We start from the raw sequence: 19,432 nt of genomic DNA on the forward strand, positions 1-19,432 counted from the left end.
TGACGATATTGTAATTGACAGAATGCAAAATAAAACCTGAGAAAGGTCACGGAGAATAAAAAATAATCAAAATACAATAGCTGGGCACCTTTTCAAAAAAGTGCGGGACAGTTTAATCTTCTTTCAAGTCTGAAAATGATTTGAATGGAGAATACAATATAATTTATTTAAAAATTGAAGTATGTTTAAAAACTAACAAATTCAGTGAAAAATAAATTGTTTCAGATATTTATTGAAATCAAACTTATTACGCCGCGCAGTGAAATGATAGCTTTCGTTCGCAGGATATATCTTGCGCGGTTTACTCCGCACGCAATCAAATAAATACTAGTCCGACTTCTGAACGAAAAACTAGTTACACTCATTTTACACTGCCTTGATAACAAAATGGTAAGTCCGGTCCACGAATATGTTGTTTGTACATCTATTGACTTATCTTTGTCTCTTTGACTAGTGTGATATCTAAACTGTTCCGTAGTATTGTTCGAATGAACAATACTTATTCCTCTCTTATTGGTTTAATTCCCCTCTTGTGACCTTTCAATCGTGACCTTTCAATCGTGACCTTTCAATCGTGACCTTTCAATCGTGCTTCAACGAACTTTGCTAAATTTGTCGTTTGCCTTCAAATATCACGTTTTCAGGCTAGACCACAGGTCTCAATTCACGGTTGTGAGGATGGAGCTCTGATCAGCAGACAGCTCGCACTCCCCGCTATCTTTAAAGCACCTATCAGACCAGATGTTGTACACTTTGTTCACTCTAATATCGCTAAGAATCACAGACAGGTCAGTACTCTTCGATGTGAAATCCTTCATTGAATTGAGATATTACCTCACTTGATAACATTGCTGTTTTTATTTCTACCTGTCTTTCAGCCTGACCTAAGCTAATCTGATGTGCTCCATTTCTTACAACCAATTTGTTTCAGGCATATGCCGTATCTAGAGAAGCCGGTCACCAAACTAGTGCTGAATCCTGGGGTACAGGTCGTGCTGTAGCTCGTATTCCTCGTGTCCGAGGAGGTGGTACCCACAGGTCCGGTCAGGGAGCTTACGGTAACATGTGCAGGAGTGGACGCATGTTCGCCCCCACCAAGACCTTCAGGAAATGGCACAGACGTGTAAACAGGAAGATGAGAAGGTATGCTATCTGCTCTGCTGTCGCTGCTTCTGCTCTGCCCTCACTTCTCATGGCCAGAGGACACAAGGTCGACAAGGTAAGAGAAAACAACTTTAATAATTAATTCTGCGGGTGAGTCTATATTTAGTGAATGGCTGTATACGACTAACAAACATGGGAGGTTGGTTTTATCGGTTTGTAATGAACAGATTCAAGCAGAAACATTCTTAAAACTTCTTCATTCTACAAGCGATCGAACTTGTTTAACGTCATTGTATTGTGTGCGTGATATAACCTCTTCATTGCTTAGGTCGCTGAGGTACCCTGTGTTATTGAAGCTGGAGTAGAATCCATCACCAAGACTAAGCAGGCTGTCACTCTGATGAAGGCCATCGGAGCTTACGATGATGTCGAGAAGGCCAAGGAGTCCAGAAAGGTAAGCTGGTGTTTATGAACAATATCTTCCCTTAAACAATATCTTCCCTTAAACACTGTTAAACATTGCTTCCCAAATCTCCATGTCCAATGAAAACAAAATTCGCTGTTTAGCTGCTCTTAAAATGATTTCAAGCTATTCGTCGCATCCCCCGGCCCCCAAAGGTATATCTGGACTTACTCACTCTATTTGATCTTGAAATGCTGTACCCATAGTTATCTTGGTACTATGTCATGATAACAAGTTTATACAGCTACAATAAGTTCCTATCTTACCTGGATTTAGGGGGGGAATGCAACGTCAATTAATGTCAGTATTCCATAAAAACCCCAAACTGACATTGACATTAATTGACATTAATTGACATTAATTGACATTAATTGACATTAATTGACATTAATATGTCTTGAAATTTGAGATTATCATTATTCGATAAATATTCAAGATATTCACGTCTATGTAAGTTAGACCGGTTCAAAAAAACAAAATAGTACAGGGAAATCCGTCTGAAAAAATCGATTTGCCGACACACAAAGCTTACAAAGAATTTTTGACGTTTTTGAGTCCTAATAGGTGTCCTTTATGGCTGACCAACTTTTCCAAACTTTTCCACGTGTCTTAAGGCCACTTTTTGCCACTTTACCACTTTTTACCACCTTTCTTGTTTGTCAAATATCTTTAGTTGTGAACATCGTAGAAAGTTGCAGATTAAACGAGGGTGTTCATATTATCAAGAAGAAAAACTTTTGTTGAGACAATTTTTTCCTCAGATAATCAATTAATTGGATAATTATCAATTAGCTAATTAGCAAAAATTTAAAATATTTTTATTGGCTCAAAATGATTGGAATAGCTTAAAACACGGAGAAAAGTAGTTTTTAGAAAAACTTCGAAAATTTTTCACTTACATTTTTTTTTCAAGACTTAAAAAAATTTTTCGAATTTTCGAAATTTTTTTTCGCCAAAAGTTATCAAATTGCATGAAACGTAGAGAAAAATGCGTTTAAAAAAACTTCGTGAATTTTTCTTTTAAAGAATACTAAAATCACTTATATTTGTAGTTGGAGTTCAGTAAATCTCGGCAGATTTTAGTAATCAGGAGTTATTAAATCGAAATAGATAAAAGGACTGAAACTGAAAAACGTTAACCACAGGATATGAGAGTTTTATAATTAATTACAGTATATCCTTATCGATTTTTACAGAAACTGCACCAAAGGCACATTTAAGATCGAGCCGATAGCCTGCTGTACTACGATAATATGTAATAAATAAAACATCTCTGAGTCTGTACCGTCAATCGTGCTAATCTGAACCAGCCTACCTGGATTACCATCTACCTCTTCTTTTCATCAATAATTAGACCGAGTTGTGCAAGAAATGTGATTTATTATAGCTCATAATAATTACATCACCCACCAAATGCAATATGAGTCATATCGCATTTGATGGGTCTGTAAATAATGTCGAGCTGTTTTCAATCGCACTATCACAATAAAACACAATACGTGTACATCATATGGCCCTTAATGCGGTATATGAAACGCTCTTTATCGAGGTGTTTCTATAAATCTATAGACTATACCGTACACTTCTCGTTTCTCCCGCGAAAGGCCGGTATAGAGAGGTTTTACTGTATCACGAAAACTTCTACTTGTCCTCATGGCTCATTGACAGCTCGAAGAAGGCAAGAAAACATCAGAAAGCCTAAAATGTCAACTCGCTCATTTTAATGTTCTTCGATCCGTCCCACATTGATCCCGAGCTTATCATCATGGCCCCCAAATATCCTGCGGCAAGAACCTGTCTTTTTACTTCACAACATCCGGATTGCAAACCAGCATAATCATTACCGTTTTTTGACTACCCCACGGCTCTTGCCCATGTCCGACGCTCGTATCTAGATCTTATCTTTGCCCGTATATTACTCTTTTTGAATTTAGCCAACCCTGACATATGGGGGTGATTTGAGGTATGAGGTATCTCGCATAGCGAATGAAGTGGTATGCAGAACAATAGAAAACAAGTCACAATAGATGTTGGAAGGTGTATTTACACTTGTTTCCTACTTCCTAGCTCTTCCTTGGTATCCATGGTCTCTTCTTGCCTTCTTCGAGCTGTAAATGAGCCATGAGGCCAAGTAGACGTTTTCGTGATAAACTATACCGGGTCTATCGAGGTATAAAGCGTTTCATATACCGCATTAAGGGCCATTTAATACAAAGGTATTGTGTCGTATATTACTATTGTGATTGAATACAGCTCGATAAGTACTTACATCACCCACTAAATGCAATATGAGTTATGATAAATCACATTTCTTGCACAACTCGGTCTAATTATTGATGATCAAAAGAAGAGGTAGATGGTAATCCAGGTAGGCTGGTTCAGATTAGCACGATTGACGGTACAGACTCAGAGATGTTTTATTCATTACATATTATCGTAGTACAGCAGGCTATCGGCTCGATCTTAAATGTGCCTTTGGTGCAGTTTCTGTAAAAATCGATAAGGATATACTGTAATTAATTATAAAACTCTCGTATCCTGTGGTTAACGTTTTTCAGTTTCAGTCCTTTTATCTATTTCGATTTAATAATTCCTGATTACTAAAATCTGCCGAGATTTACTGAACTCCAACTACAAAATATATAAGAGATTTGGTTGGGGAGGCGGGTTATCGTTGTGAAGTACTGTACTACTCACGAAGTACTGTACACGATGTTTTCAACCCACGAGTCAGAGAGCAAGCTCAACTGACGGCTCCCAGATGGCGTATGCACATGTAGGTGAATCGGTCTGATCAAGTATAGTTGGTTGGGCTGTGATTGTATCGACCATGAGTACCAAGCAAGCAGATATTTGAATTGACTAGATTTCCACTGGTAAGCGATTCGGAAAATCATGGGCCGGCATAGTGCCGGGGCGGGTATGATCCGCCAACCTCCGAGTTACATGCCTGGTGCTCTACCAATTGAGCTACCGGCCCTATTCAGCTCAGGAATTTCTTGCACGCCTATCAGTAAGCAATCGTGTTGTTATCTCATATCTGCTGCTATTAGTACACTGCATTATATGCAGCTGGGATACTCACTGCCATAATTGTGAGTGTGCATACTGAGCTGTGTGTAATGTTTTTAATTTAAGAGATTTGGTTGGGGAGGCGGGTTATCGTTGTGAAGTACTGTACTACTCACGAAGTACTGTACACGATGTTTTTAACCCACGAGTCAGAGAGCAAGCTCAACTGACGGCTCCCAGATGGCGTATGCAAAATATATAAGTGATTTTAGTATTCTTTAAAAGAAAAATTCACGAAGTTTTTTTAAAAGCATTTTTCTCTACGTTTCATGCAATTTGATAACTTTTGGCGAAAAAAAATTTCGAAAATTCGAAAAAATTTTCTAAGTCTTGAAAAAAAAATGTAAGTGAAAAATTTTCGAAGTTTTTCTAAAAACTACTTTTCTCCGTGTTTTAAGCTATTCCAATCATTTTGAGCCAATAAAAATTTTTTAAATTTTTGCTAATTAGCTAATTGATAATTATCCAATTAATTGATTATCTGAGGAAAAAATTGTCTCAACAAAAGTTTTTCTTCTTGATAATATGAACACCCTCGTTTAATCTGCAACTTTCTACGATGTTCACAACTAAAGATATTTGACAAACAAGAAAGGTGGTAAAAAGTGGTAAAGTGGCAAAAAGTGGCCTTAAGACACGTGGAAAAGTTTGGAAAAGTTGGTCAGCCATAAAGGACACCTATTAGGACTCAAAAACGTCAAAAATCCTTTGTAAGCTTTGTGTGTCGGCAAATCAATTTTTTCAGACGGATTTCCCTGTACTAAAATGTCTTTGAATAATTATGAGTATGTTCTTATCTGTTGATCCTTCGGTTCAAAGACCACCAAAAAAAATTTCAGCTTCGAACTCTTCCATCTTCGGTCCCCACCGGCCACGCCCATATTTTATTGGTTTCTTATACAGGTAAAATATCTAGAATCGGCTTTTTTAGTATGAAGGAGTAATGTTAGCTGTTTAAGATTCGTTATTCAAATATAAATGTCATGAAGGCATTTCGTTTTATGTGGGTTTTAAGTTCTGATGATGTTGAGAACCACGCCCTTGGATGGCCACGCCCATTTAAGAAAATTAAATTTCGGGAAACCGTATTATTTTAGTTTTATTGTTTAATGATCTGAATTTTTTTCACATTTCACATTTCCATATGTGATAGTAGTGAATAAATTGATGATATAAACGTTCTAAAGTGCTAAAAATATGGTAGAACTACATAATCTCTGGTCGAAAAATATCGTGTCAATTAATGTCAGTATTCCAAAATTTTGCAAAACTGACATTGACATTAATTGACATTAATTGACATTAATTGACATTAATTGACATTAATTGACGTTGCATTCCCCCCGGATTTAGTCTCTTGTGACTCTCGTCCTAAAACTTAGCAATACAAGCCTTGGTCAAAATTAGGCATCACCCACCTTGATAAATCTGGGTTTGACTGCATGCTTTTACGGTCTATACATCTACATTAATAAAATATCTATATCTAATGACCTTAGTTAATACAATTTTCGAGAACAATTTTGTGGTATGCTTGTTCAGTTTGTTTAAACTATTTTGTGACTTACACCCCCACTTTTATCATAGGTCAGGACCGGTGTCGGCAAGATCAGGAACAGGCGTCACACCATGAGGAAAGGACCTCTCGTGATCTACAAAGAAGACAACGGAATCACCAAAGCTTTCAGGAATCTCCCAGGAGTCACCCTCCTGAACGTGAGCCGAATGAACCTCCTCCATCTGGCCCCTGGCGGTCACCTCGGACGGTTCTGTATCTGGACCGAGCCCGCTTTCAAAGCTCTCGGAGAGATCTATCCTTCCAACATGTATGTAACAGCGTAATAACTGGATAATAACTGGGTAGAGTTGGGTGTCATAATCAATTTTTGTTTTATGCATGTTTCATACTCTGTGCTTTGTTCGTCTTCTAAGCCATTATATTCCAGCCTGCCAAGAGACATGATGAAGAACGCTGACCTGACCAGGATTATCAACTCTGATGAGATCCAGAGAGTCGTCCGACCTACCAAGTAAGAGTCTTGCAATGTTTTTAAACCTTATTCAAATGTTTTTTCGGCTGCCATTATAGGGGACTGCAAATCGTGTAGTTTACCGTGTGATGCGTAATTTGTATCGCGCAAATACCAAATAACCGGCTAGAAGGTAATCACTTCTGCTACTTAACTCCTCTATCTGCATGGGGGGAATGCAACGTCAATTAATGTCAGTATTCCATAAAAACCCCAAACTGACATTGACATTAATTGACATTAATTGACATTAATTGACATTTATTGACATTAATTGACATTAATTGACATTAATTGACATTAATTGACATTAATTTGTCTTGAAATTTGAGATTATCATTATTCGATAGATATTCAAGATATTCACGTCTATGTAGTTAGACCGGTTCAAAAAACAAAATATCCTTGAATAATTATGAGTATGTTCTTATCTGTTGATCCTTAGGTTCAAAGACCACCAAAAAAAATTTCAGCTTCCAAATCTTCCATCTTCGGTCCCCACCGGCCACGCCCATATTTTATTGGTTTCTTATACAGGTAAAATATCTAGAATCGGCTTTTTTAGTATGAAGGAGTAATGTTAGCTGTTTAAGATTCGTTATTCAAACATAAATGTCATCAAGGCATTTCGTTTAATGTGGGTTTTAAGTTCTGATGATGTTGAGAACCACGCCCTTGGATGGCCACGCCCATTTAAGAAAATTAAATTTCGGAAAACCGTATTATTTTAGTTTTATTGTTTAATGATCTGAATTTTTTTCACATTTCACATTTCCATATGTGATAGTAGTGAATAAATTGATGATATAAACGTTCTAAAGTGCTAAAAATATGGTAGAACTACATAATCTCTGGTCGAAAAATATCGTGTCAATTAATGTCAGTATTCCAAAATTTTGCAAAACTGACATTGACATTAATTGACATTAATTGACATTAATTGACATTAATTGACATTAATTGACGTTGCATTCCCCCCATCTGCATGGTGCTCCATCCGCCAATCAATTTAGTGAAATGAGCATTCGTTTTTTGTAACATAAGATAATCTCCTTACATCATGAGTTCCGTATACATAGTATTGTTGTTATATCCGTAAAGAAGCTGTAAATGAGAATGGGCGAATTTGTCTGATATTTTCTGAAATACACAGCCATCATGATCAGTTGGGATTCTCCCGCTGATATGAGTAAGAGACGCATCTGCTTTAACAACTACTGTTCCACTAAACATGTTACTTTTTTCCATGTCATTCCATGTGATATATCTGCGCTTACAGCCTATCATCGTTAAATAATTCTGCTACCAAATTACTAACCCTGTTATAAAGCTAGTGTCAGTTTTTCAGTCTCGTCTATTCATCTGGTAATCTAATTCTTACTAGGGTACCCCTTCAGTACATCTACATTGTAGTGTACTGTAAACACTTAACACTGCTATTCCCTTTCCTTACTCTGCTCTACTCAGAGAGAAATGAAAAATAGAGAAGTTTTGTCAAAATTAATTGCTCTAAGTTATAAGATTATTTCCGGAAACAGTATCCAGGGAAACAGCTGTTGATGGACGAAACGACAAACCTTTGACTTCCTGACACAGGAGTTGAACAAAGAACTATTTGACAACCTGAAAACTTGCCACCTACTTATAACAACGCCCATCTTATTCTACCTATTGAAGTTTCTAACTCTAAATGGCTGCTTCAGAAACCTTCATTGTGGAGTTTAATTAGAGTTCCTACATGATGCCTTAACAACTTCTCTTACCATTGTAGTAAGAGGATTATGATTGAAGAACACAAGTTCTTTGATAAAATAATGCGTGAGACTCTGAAGACTGCACAGAACCGATCTTTTCATGGTGGTGACATCAATCTGACAAGGGGTCTTCAAGGTATCGGCGCAGGGGTTGGTAGATCTGAACTATCGAAAATCCCAAAAATGGTTCTAGTTCTGTGCTTCCATTTAAAAAGCCACTTTGTCAGTGCCAAGATAATTATCATCTACGGTCAACAGTATTAACATAGACGAATGCATTGCGTAAAAAAGCCCTCTTTCAAAATTCCAGGATGTGTCTGGAAACAATATCCGACAAAACAGCTGCATCTTCATTAGATTCCAACGAAGTGACAAATATGTCACATTAATGACCTAAAAAGAATCGTCGGTGACTTTGAACAGTTCATACCAGTTGACCAACAAAGAACATCTTTACAACATGACAAAGTTGCCATATTCTAATAACTCTGCCCATTTTATCCTCTATTAAAGTTCGAACTCAATGCAGCGTCATCATAAATTGTCTCAGTCAAGTTATCCGAGTTTCAAAATGATCCTCCTACTACTTCTTCTACCTCTGTGCTCCTCAATGGATTACAAAGTTCAGATCAAGACCAAAGATGAAACTCTCGCTGGAACCAACGACAGAATTGACATAACCATACATGGTACCCGACCCTAGGAAGCACCTCTCCCTACGAACTTGACCTTGACTGGTACGATGACTTTGAGCCTGGGAACATTGACCAACACTCGTTCTTTAGATACGAGGATGTTGGTAAAATACTGTGTATTACCCTGAAAACTGATGGAACTGACGACTACATAGTGGACTACGTCTACGTGACAAGTAGCCTTTGGACCAAGCCCGATATTTGGTTCTTCATGAAGAACAAGGAAGAGACCGTTCTCTCCAAAGATCCAGAGGACAGCGGTAAACTGAAGTTGTGTGAGAACAGATGTTATCGCTACCTCCCTGTTGGTTCTGATAACTGGATCCTTGAAAAGATGGACTACAAGACTGATAAAGGTATCGTGCACCCGACAAGCACGATTAAAGCTGGAGAGATCACGGTGGATGCTAGAGACAGCAGTTCCTCTCAAACCTCCTCCATCAATCTGGCAACTACCATCTCAGATACACTCTCCTTCGAGCACGAACAAGGAATCACTGTGTCCTCAGAGGTAAACTTTGAGGCGAATATCCCCAATATCGTGAGTGGGACTATATCAATCTCACAAAGCAAGTCCGAGACAAACAGCTTCACAAAGTCAAATACAGTCACTAAATCTGTCTCCTTCAACTTCCCTTGTGTAGCTGCAGCCGGTAAGAAAGTGACTTGTAAAGCTTACCAGGAAAAGTACCAAATGGAGATACCGTACCAACAAGTTTGGAAGCACAAAACACAGAGGTGCACATACGAAGTGAGCGGCATGTCTACTGTTGACTCTGATTCTACCATCACTATGGAGGTGCACGAAGAGTAACTGACTAACCCTGACTATAAGACGGATCCGCTCACTGAAGAAGAAATCGAAATTAATGACCGATGACAATTTCTAATATAAAATGAGTTCCATCCAGATTTGTCATTTTCTCGCTTTTTAGTTGATTGCATAATAGCTATGACTGCTAACGTCTTGCAACAATTTAATACAAAAAAACTACGTATTTATTACGGTGCTTGGTAAGTCCGACCTTTAATATTGTTTAATATTATTCTGAACATGAAGAAAGGAATGTGCTTTCATTTTAAAGTAAAAAGTCGCTTGCATCTTTTACATCATTTACGATGAACATAATTTATTAGGCGAATGCGTTATATTCGAACGGTACACGAAAACTTTTTTCTTCAACTATAAGATGAGGCCTTGAAACAAGATCCAGAGAAACAGCTGTGTCTTCATTAGATTCCGACAAAGTGACAAATTTGCCACATTCATGGCTGAAAGAAAATCGTCGGTGGCTTCGAAAACTTCACAGAAGTTGAACAAAGAACATCTGGACAACCTGTCAAAACTTACCATCCACAAATAACTACGCCCATTTTATTCCACCTATAAAGTTCCAAACTCTAAACAACAAAATTAAAACTTTCATTGTTAAGTTCAATCCGAGTTTCAACATGATCCTCTTACTACTTCTTCTACCTCTGTGCTCCTCAATGGATTACAAAGTTGAGATCAAGACCAAAGATGAAACTTACGCCGGAACCAACGACGAAGTTTACATAACCATACATGGTACCCGAGGCATCACCGCGCCCTACCTCCTCGACAATGACTGGTACGATGACTTCGAACCTGGAAGCGTCGACGAACATTCGTTCTTTAGATACGAAGATATCGGCATGATACTCTGCGTGACCCTGGAGACTGAAGGATCTGATGAACTCGTAGTGGACTACGTCTACGTGACCAGGAGTATCAGGAATATGCCTGATATTTGGTCTTACATGGAAAACAAGGAGGAGACTCCTCTGTCTGCGCACAACGGTAAACTGAAGTTGTGTGAGAACAGATGTTATCGCTACCTCCCTGTTGGTTCTGATAACTGGATCCTTGAAAAGATGGACTACAAGACTGATAAAGGTATCGTGCACCCGACAAGCACGATTAAAGCTGGAGAGATCACGGTGGATGCTAGAGACAGCAGTTCCTCTCAAACCTCCTCCATCAATCTGGCAACTACCATCTCAGATACACTCTCCTTCGAGCACGAACAAGGAATGACCGTTTCCTCTGGGGTGACATTCACTGCGAATATCCCTAAGTTCGCTAGTGGTTCTATCTCAGTGTCCCGGTCCCGGTCAGACACAAACAGCTTCACTAAGTCAAATACAGTCACTAAATCTGTGTCCTTCAACTTCCCCTGTGTAGCTGCTGCTGGCAAGAAGGTGACTTGTAAAGCCTTCCAAGAGATGTACCAGATGGAGATACCGTACGAGCAAGTGTGGAGACACAAAACACAGAGGTGCACGTACGAAGTGAACGGAATGTCTACTATAGACTCTGATTCTACTATCACTATGGAGGTGGACGAAGAGTAGCTGACTATCTGACGAATCCCCAAAAAAGAAGTTGATAAAAAAGTTGTTGCTTCAAATCGAGATTAGTTTTAGTTATTTGAGTAAAAATCCTAATATCAACTTGATCCCACAAATTTACTGTATGGATTGAACGACTACAAATACTGAAAATATAAACAAAGGACCATATCCCAATTGCTAAGGTGGAACGATCAAGTAAATTGAATGAAAATGAAAAATGTATATGATAATCCTGCGTGTGACTGGGCAAGTAATAGAATCATCAATGTTACAGTTTCTCTTTTCCTTTGTTGAACACATGATATAAAAGTTATAAGAGTGCGTCGTGTTTCTTCTCCTATAAAATTATATAATGGATTAGGGAGTAAAAGTTATCGTATGTGCAGGGTCCATCCACTTATGTATCATTATTTAGGGTCACTCCTTTAGACGCCTCCACAATTCTAGCTTAAATTTGTTAGCTGGTCTCCTTCAGCTTGTCTCCTAGCTTAACACGCCTGCCATCAAAGTCATAGGATCCACTCTTTTTCGGCTGTTGACCACCGGTTTTTGGCCGGCAATTATAATTGTAGCTGTCAAAAAGTAGGCAGTTTATTTTTGGTAGCTACAATATCTACTTCTATCGCTGCAAGAAGGACGGTTTAATATCCTATTTTTTACCAAGAAATGGTTCTCTGTAATAACGGATTTTTATGCCGATCATATCGCACGCAAACTTCGTAGTTTATTTTTCTAATACTATACCGTGGTCACGTTCACAAATCTGCTCACTTCTAATGTTCAGTGTTATGAAAATATAGAAAGCTATTATCCAAGAAGAACGACCATAACTGGCAAAGATTAACCGAAGGGAACTTCCCCATTGATATATATGGTTCATTGACTGTATTTTTGTCAGTGAACCATACACTGGGTGTCTTGTTTAAGTCCAGCACCCAGTTAAATTTAAATACATCGTATTACATGAAAAATACATGAGATTCCTGTGGTGCGGAATTTTAGATACGATAGGGTCTACAGCATATAATCACGGAGCGCGCGAATTGTCTTATGTTATTCGAACCACTAGAGAGCAAACACTTTTCTTACAAAATTTCGATGCCGCGCACAGATGGATTTTGACCGAACGTGAGAAGAATTAAATCATTTTCGACGAAGTCCAACAATACCCACCTTCATATTCTGATTTTATTTATACCATGGATAGAACACTTGAGCTTAAACTCAAATGAGAGCTCAGATAGAATTGATAATCTTATTTTCTTTCATTCAAAGAAGCTAATCATCGTTATTTTTCTTTCCGTTATTTCATACAAAAGAAAATATTTTCTTATATACAAGATCTTTCGTTCGAAGAAGCTAATCATTCTGATTTTCAGGAACCAAAGGAGACCCGCTATCAAGAAGAATCCTCTGAAGAACATCAACGTTATGATCAGACTGAATCCTTACGCCAAGATTGCCAAACGTGCTGCCACACTCGCTCTGTTAAAGAGGGCCAAAGCAAGGGCTGTTGCAAGCTGAATATAATTTATAATGTTTTTAATTTTATCCAAAAATTGTCTTTTATTTGTTCACCATTAAAACAAGTATTTACGGAAATTTGTAAGAATAAAATTAAATACATCAATAAATTATTCAATAAAATTACATCATAACAGAGTTGCTGCTGAGCTCAGGCAAACTGCGTCTAAATGTTCCGTTCATCAGTGTAGTGTCACTATGTCTTTTCGGAGGGTTTGGTAATGATCTTGGGTGGTACATTTTCCTCACAAAGCTTTGACATCCACGTGTTATCCGTTTCCGTGTGACAGAAGTGAAGGATTGTCTGTAGTTTGCCCGAACAAGTGTAGTGGGAAGAAGAGTCAATCTAATGGGGGTGGAGGGAGGGAGAATGAAAGGTTCTAGTGAGACACCATTGTTGGTAGTGAAGGATTTGACTCTAGGTGCTGTGGCGAAGTCCATGGAACCAGAGGAGCGACTCCTGCGAAGTGGTATAACGGTAGTTTTCTGAGTGGAAAGGACTGGCTGACTCTCGTGTTTCCTCATAGTGGTCTTCTTCCTGCGGAAAATTTTGGGTAGTTGCAGTTTGAGCTTCATGGTTGAGGTTTCAGTTGTTTAGTTGAAAGATGAGTAGATGAAACGAATGTATATGGTGAATGACGTTTAGGGACATATATACATGGTTGAAAAGTGGTGTCAACAAGCAAAAATTTGGTATCTGTGTGAGCATGCGATCGAATGAGTAAGAATCGTGATTTGATCCTCTGGATGCGGTGCCAAACCTAGGAAGTGATGTGATCCGTTGAACGCCCATATTTGTGTGATGTCAAGCCTGGCTGATCCATGTTTCACAACGAACTGATTAACATGGAGACAAACAGGTCAATCAAAATAGACCCAATCAATCCTATCAGGACACGTTGGATAGTTCAATAAATAAACCATAATAGCGCGAAATACGGGGGAAACAAGTTGTGCAAAGCGCTAACAATACGCGCGCCATTACTTTACATGACTGATTTACAAGGCGATCTACCTAAACAGTCTTTATAAGCAGTACCATTACGACGAGTCAATTTCAAAAGTGTTGTGTACGTCTTTCAAAGTGGTTATCAGAACAAACCTTTTATTAATCCCTCCACGCAATATGAACTTCATCAGTCCTGAATCTCTGAGTTATCCCTGACTTCTCTATTGAAGTATCCATGTTGTGAACAAACATTAAGTTTCCTGTGTGTGCTATCATTGCGCCATTATCGATACAATATCTGTCGTCTGTCGAACATAGACTGGCACCTAAAAGGAAGGAATAGTGGTATAAATACTTAGTCAAGACAGATAAAGGTTACAAGTATTTTATGAGCAATGATAAAGATCTTTTGGATGAAATATTTGCTATTGTCGTACATAACATAACCCGAATATTACCAGAGACTTGATATCAATCTAACAAACCTCGCTCTTGTGCCATGACAGCGAGCATTTCCTGGAGCCTCAAGTTACAGCCAACTCCACCCACAACTAGAACTTGTTTTGACCTGGTATGTGCCATCGCTCGTTCGGTTATCTCCACCAGCATCGCGAACACTGTTTCCTGGAAATAAAAGTATTATTACTGTTTAATCAACAGATAAATGCATTATCCGGCCAAGTTTCCACAAAACTGAAAGTTTGAACTGGTGTCGTTTAATAAGTGAACTCATGTTAATTTTACGCACAGATGATTTTGTTATGGCTAAACCTGTAAAGAATAACAAAGATCAGCTTTAGTGCAGTCTCCTGCCGCAAGCATCTTTACAGCAGTCCCTTCAATGTGCGATAACAGTCCTGGAAAATAGCAGGGTGACAGCGGCTCAGGGTCACCACTTTTGTCATGAGCAGCAAATTCTTAATTAAAGACGCCAATTGAATGTCGAGAATGGGATGTATATTGTAATGAAATAAGATATTACATGCAACAATATCCGAGTTATATCTATAATTGATCAAATAAACGAATAAACATCTTGACAAACCAGAAAAGCTGACATCCATTCCTTTGACACAGTAAGGTAGCTCAATAAACTTTTTTCCCTGTTTAGCAAGCTGCTCAATGTTGTATCCAGGACAGGGGTCGTTACTCAACTTCAACACTCTGGCAAACCTGCATGAAAGCGTCTTATTTGGATTAAGTACGGCCAGAATCCAATGTTAGAATACAAAGATACAAAGTTTGGCTAACAAAAACTAGTTTTACGAAATACAAAGCGGAGATTTACATCTTTAAAATTAGATTAAACGTTTAAACTAAACCTGTCCAGAGCATTGCCGACAGCTATATCCAGGGTTTCACCGAATATCATGTATCTCTGATTCATGTAACTGATAACCTGTGTATTGCCTCCCGACACGTAGAGTACTGTGGGGTTATCTGCACCTGTTACCTGGTCAGTATACATTTCACATGATTATATTGTATTCAGTATACCTCAGATGATTATATTGTATTGATTACCCTTCTTATTACACATCAATCTGCATTATAATCAATTTTAAACATTTATTATTTTGATACCGGAATAATTTACACTGTCATAGATTTCCTTATCCATGTGCAGAAGTATGTAAAATATCTTTTTATTTATTTGTAGATTTAAACAAATAATTCAAGGCTGCAACTCAATCAACTGAGAAATGGATTGAAATTTGTTTTCACCAAAACACGAGAACTATCATTCTGAAGAAAATGAAGATTAAATTCACAACAACATGTAATACAGACCTGTCTCCCCATCTCAACATGAGCGATACAATGGTTAACAGGCATGAGAGGAATGTTCCAGAGTTGCGCCAGAGTGCGCGCTACAATTGCAGTGCTGACTAGCGGCGCTCCCATCCCCGGTCCTTTAGTATAACTCACACAGTCTATATCTGGTATTGATACACCTGCTTCCTGAAAAGAAGAGGATACGTTGTTAAGCTGCACGTTTTTCCATACAAAACTACACAAAAAGTTTCAGTATGGCTCGGTGAAAGTCCAGAGATTGAGTATGTTAAGTTTTAAAACAGCAACTTACATCGATAGCCTGTTTGACTAGTTTGAGGATATTGTCTCGGTGATGTTGCGCGGTGTGACGTGGTAAGAAACCGTGACCCGTGGGAGCACAGTAGGTGCGTCGGGGGTTGGACAATACTTCACCATCCCGCACTATCCCTACTCCTATCTTGTTTGCACTTCCTTCCAAACCGATTGAGATAACCATTGTTTCAGCTAACTATAAAGATGGAAATTAACTGTGCTGAATGTTGTTAACTATTCGTTCAATATACAGTATATAAAATCAAATTGATTGAGAACAGTTAATTAGGCAGTAAAAATACCATACTATAGTCAATTATACGGGAAAAAGAAATAAGTTAAATAAAAAGTAAACCGGTAGTCAATATTCTCTTAAAACGTTCTACAAAAGTAAGCTAAGCTAAGTCGCTGAAAAAATCAGCAGTCTCGTTCGACTTAATTTCCTTCGAACTAATATGTTTTAATTTCTTTTTCTTAGGTTGCTCATCTTCTGACGAATCTGACTCATCATCATCATTATCCTCTGAATCACCACTATCCTTATCACTGTCCTCAACAGAAAGTTTCTTAATATCCTCATCCAGTTTCTCAACGGACCACGCCCGAACAAAATAATCATGTCCTATTGACAAGATCTCCTCTTCATCATGCGACAAACACAAGGCCTCTATAGAGTTATCAGAGTGATCCCCAATGTGGGTCAGGGGTTTGTGAGGAAAGAGGGAGGTAGCTCGGATAACACCGTCCATACATCCTAAAACTAGAATATCCTCAGAATAACACAACACAGTATCCACGCTCACTTCCTCCTGAACGGATATCCTGTCTGATATATCCCCCCAGTTGTCCCACGTAAATATGTTCAACACCCCCTCTCCGTCCCCACACACAACTTTACTGTTGGTACGCACCACGTCACATGTTAACAGCTCACTGTCACACTCGTCAGAACGTGCTATGAGTTTGCGTTGTCGTGAGTTCCAGACAGAGAGGCGGCCATCTCCAGATGCAGCTACCAGGGTGGATCCTGTGGAGTCGACTGAGAAGGAGGAGATGAAGTTGTCGTGCTCTGGTTGTATCATCACGATGGGTTCTTCTTTTCTCAGATCCCACAATTTTATAACCTGTAAATTGGAAAAGCATTAGATAAAGTTTGTTAAATGCACAAGGCTATAATTAGCAAAGATTGAATGATATTTTGATGAGAATCAGCAAGATATTCAGAATTACTGACAAAAACCTTCAATAGTAATAATTGAGCTTAAAAACTAAAGAAAGTAAAAACAAACTTACCCCTTCATCATCCCCAGTAGCGAATACCTTCCCATCCCTGACTTCACACAGTGCATACAGCGGATTATCGTGAGCATTTTGATACCTATGCTGTACTTTCCTAGTCTCAATATCACACACACAAAATGATTTGTCACTTGAAATGGACAGGAGTGAAGTGCCTGAAAACAAAATACGCCGACAAGAGTCCGCGTGCTGTAGAACAGTATCTATTTTGGAGATATCATCTTGCAGGGAGAGGAAGACGATCTCACCCTCGATGGTGCTGACTGCTGTGAGGTCCTGGGTCGGATGGGAGATGATGTCGAAGGGAAGGCTGTTTAGTTTGAGACATCTTTTGGGCTTCTTCATTGTGCTTTGTGTTTCTTAATAACTTGTTGTCTACAGCATGCTATCTGTAGATCATATTATAATAACGGTCCGGGATATAAAGCATGGTATCGTGATTATGCACTCAAAAAGTAATGATATGACTTCTAATTTTTGCCTTCAATAAAACACAGAAAATTACATCTGTTCGTATCTTCTTAACATTATAAAATCAGTTCGCACTTTAAAACTCACAATAAATATGAATATATGCTGTGGTAGACGTTAAAGTCAAATAATATTTGTCAAACTGTAATTCCGTCGTAGTTGTGTCAAAAAACAGTAGCCTGTTTGAGATTTTGTAGCAAAATAAACTGTTTAATTCAAGAGTTAATACCTTTATATCCATATCATAGTGTACTCTTGTAATCCCGATAACATTCTAGTTGACTGTACTTTATTGAAATACTTTTTCAGTATTTTAAGATTAAATCGTAGTTCAGAAACTCAGAAACTCATGATCAATCTTTTGAATCCTCACTGTCCGACGGATGGAGTCTCCTTTTTTTCTTCTTTTTATTTTTCTTTTCTGAACTCCTCTTTTTACCATGATCTGTATCTTTCTCCTCCGTGGATTGATCTGACTTTTTCCTTTTCTTCTTCTTGCTCTTCTTTTTCTTCTTCTTCTTTTTCTTTTCGGAGTCTTCATCACTGCCACCACTAGTATCTTCCTCCAACATTGCTTTCATCTGAGCTATCCTCAACTCTTTTTGGTGTGCCTCCTCATCCTGGTCATCGTGCTGAGGAATTATTTTAATTATTTAATTATTAATTGATAATTGTTATAACATCAATTTTTATTGCTTGATTGGATTTTCAAAAATAAATGTGCAAGCTGAATCAAAGAATACTGATCGTTCATTACTGATGGGCAAATCGGTCGATACAATTTTAAACGACACTTCTAAAACTAGCAATTACACGTAGACCAACGAAGGATCTCTAACTCAAAGCAATTTCATACCTTCTGCCGCATCATGTGATACATTGGATCCTCGTGCATCTTACGAAACTGTTCGTTCTGAAGGTTCCCTTTAGAGGCTAAAGTACACTCTTTATCTCCTGTTCGGTGACCATACTGTTTGCATCGCCAACATTGCATCACTTTTACCTCCTTCCCTAGTGGCATCCACAGCCCTTTTGTTGGAGCAGACTTCAGAAATTCTCGCACCTGCAACCAATAACAAACATCAATTTTCTGTGCCCATAACTTATTCCCTCGAAAACATTTTACTCGAAATAATAGTACCAGCATAGCCACAAATATAAAATTAATCAAAAGACGTATTTAAAACAACTTGTACACTTGTATGTTTATAAACAACTTGTACACTTGTATGTTTATAAACAACTTGTACACTTGTATGTTTATAAACAACTTGTACACGTTCTTCACCTCGCTGTTCTCCGGCAGGTCGGGCACACAGTCCTCAGGTTTCTGCTCAGATCTGCCTCCGTGACCATCTTCTAATGGATCTTTGTAGAACAAGTCCAGTTGTTTTAACTTGTTGCTCTTTTCTCGGAGTTTTGGAGCCAGGCGATCTCGAGCTTGGGGGGATACTGAACCCTTCGACATTTCTGCTACAGGGTGGGATATTGTATAAACAATGGATATTTTAGATGGTTTAGAGTCTGTAGGAAGATGAATTAAACAATTCAGGAACGAAAATTTAGAGCTTTCACATAATAGAATGAATCGTGCAAAATAACCAAAG

General features: G+C 38.3%; 6 protein-coding genes across 11 annotated transcripts in view; 2 read left to right on the forward strand and 4 right to left on the reverse strand.

Moving 5' to 3' along the window:
* LOC134811711 (phosphatidylinositol 4-phosphate 5-kinase type-1 alpha-like) overlaps window positions 1-19,432 on the reverse strand; it is a 102,103-nt gene that overhangs the window by 69,435 nt on the left and 13,236 nt on the right. The gene's annotated exons all lie outside the window — the stretch shown is intronic.
* LOC134826438 (large ribosomal subunit protein uL4B-like) lies at window positions 304-13,053 on the forward strand. Its single transcript, XM_063838813.1, has 7 exons — window positions 304-390; window positions 645-788; window positions 932-1,219; window positions 1,433-1,558; window positions 6,227-6,465; window positions 6,586-6,669; window positions 12,874-13,053. Exons 1-7 carry the CDS (start codon window positions 388-390, stop codon window positions 13,016-13,018), a joined length of 1,029 nt encoding a protein of 342 aa, XP_063694883.1. The 5' UTR covers window positions 304-387; the 3' UTR covers window positions 13,019-13,053.
* Window positions 8,451-10,016, forward strand: LOC134811956 (uncharacterized). The gene is made up of 2 exons (XM_063819123.1): window positions 8,451-8,577; window positions 9,127-10,016. Exons 1-2 carry the CDS (start codon window positions 8,451-8,453, stop codon window positions 9,930-9,932), a joined length of 933 nt encoding a protein of 310 aa, XP_063675193.1. The 3' UTR covers window positions 9,933-10,016.
* Window positions 13,087-16,388, reverse strand: LOC134811154 (tRNA N6-adenosine threonylcarbamoyltransferase-like). The gene is made up of 8 exons (XM_063817892.1): window positions 16,054-16,388; window positions 15,759-15,929; window positions 15,290-15,420; window positions 15,013-15,140; window positions 14,739-14,824; window positions 14,453-14,591; window positions 14,121-14,293; window positions 13,087-13,556 (listed from the first exon to the last, which is right to left on the reverse strand). The coding sequence occupies exons 1-7, from the start codon at window positions 16,237-16,239 to the stop codon at window positions 14,127-14,129; spliced, it is 1,008 nt and encodes a 335-aa protein (XP_063673962.1). The 5' UTR covers window positions 16,240-16,388; the 3' UTR covers window positions 13,087-13,556; window positions 14,121-14,126.
* On the reverse strand, window positions 16,343-18,091 carry LOC134811153 (WD repeat-containing protein 55-like). Its single transcript, XM_063817889.1, has 2 exons — window positions 17,349-18,091; window positions 16,343-17,179 (listed from the first exon to the last, which is right to left on the reverse strand). Exons 1-2 carry the CDS (start codon window positions 17,697-17,699, stop codon window positions 16,451-16,453), a joined length of 1,080 nt encoding a protein of 359 aa, XP_063673959.1. The 5' UTR covers window positions 17,700-18,091; the 3' UTR covers window positions 16,343-16,450.
* Window positions 18,179-19,294, reverse strand: LOC134811155 (retinitis pigmentosa 9 protein homolog). The gene is made up of 3 exons (XM_063817893.1): window positions 19,114-19,294; window positions 18,682-18,888; window positions 18,179-18,457 (listed from the first exon to the last, which is right to left on the reverse strand). Exons 1-3 carry the CDS (start codon window positions 19,291-19,293, stop codon window positions 18,179-18,181), a joined length of 666 nt encoding a protein of 221 aa, XP_063673963.1. The 5' UTR covers window position 19,294.

This window comes from Bolinopsis microptera, chromosome 2, assembly GCF_026151205.1.
Source record: "Bolinopsis microptera isolate Bmic1 chromosome 2, MBARI_Bmic_1.0, whole genome shotgun sequence".
NCBI classification, from domain to species: domain Eukaryota; kingdom Metazoa; phylum Ctenophora; class Tentaculata; order Lobata; family Bolinopsidae; genus Bolinopsis; species Bolinopsis microptera.

What these genes read in the sequence shown, in the direction of transcription:
- LOC134826438 (XM_063838813.1), top strand. An exon ending in GAGGACACAAGGTCGACAAG is followed by an intron (nt 1,220 to 1,432) that starts GTAAGAGAAAAC and finishes TTCATTGCTTAG; the next exon opens with GTCGCTGAGGTACCCTGTGT. An exon ending in GAGATCTATCCTTCCAACAT is followed by an intron (nt 6,466 to 6,585) that starts GTATGTAACAGC and finishes ATTATATTCCAG; the next exon opens with CCTGCCAAGAGACATGATGA.
- LOC134811956 (XM_063819123.1), top strand. Translation starts at nt 8,451, where the DNA reads ATGATTGAAGAACACAAGTTCTTTGATAAAATAATGCGTGAGACTCTG. An exon ending in AGGTATCGGCGCAGGGGTTG is followed by an intron (nt 8,578 to 9,126) that starts GTAGATCTGAAC and finishes ACCCGACCCTAG; the next exon opens with GAAGCACCTCTCCCTACGAA.
- LOC134811154 (XM_063817892.1), bottom strand. Translation starts at nt 16,239, where the DNA reads ATGGTTATCTCAATCGGTTTGGAAGGAAGTGCAAACAAGATAGGAGTA. An exon ending in GTCGGCAATGCTCTGGACAG is followed by an intron (nt 15,141 to 15,289) that starts GTTTAGTTTAAA and finishes GCTTTCATGCAG; the next exon opens with GTTTGCCAGAGTGTTGAAGT. An exon ending in TGTCATGGCACAAGAGCGAG is followed by an intron (nt 14,294 to 14,452) that starts GTTTGTTAGATT and finishes CCTTCCTTTTAG; the next exon opens with GTGCCAGTCTATGTTCGACA.
- LOC134811153 (XM_063817889.1), bottom strand. Translation starts at nt 17,699, where the DNA reads ATGAAGAAGCCCAAAAGATGTCTCAAACTAAACAGCCTTCCCTTCGAC. An exon ending in CTACTGGGGATGATGAAGGG is followed by an intron (nt 17,180 to 17,348) that starts GTAAGTTTGTTT and finishes TCCAATTTACAG; the next exon opens with GTTATAAAATTGTGGGATCT.
- LOC134811155 (XM_063817893.1), bottom strand. Translation starts at nt 19,293, where the DNA reads ATGTCGAAGGGTTCAGTATCCCCCCAAGCTCGAGATCGCCTGGCTCCA. An exon ending in ACCTGCCGGAGAACAGCGAG is followed by an intron (nt 18,889 to 19,113) that starts GTGAAGAACGTG and finishes TATTGGTTGCAG; the next exon opens with GTGCGAGAATTTCTGAAGTC. An exon ending in ATCACATGATGCGGCAGAAG is followed by an intron (nt 18,458 to 18,681) that starts GTATGAAATTGC and finishes ATAATTCCTCAG; the next exon opens with CACGATGACCAGGATGAGGA.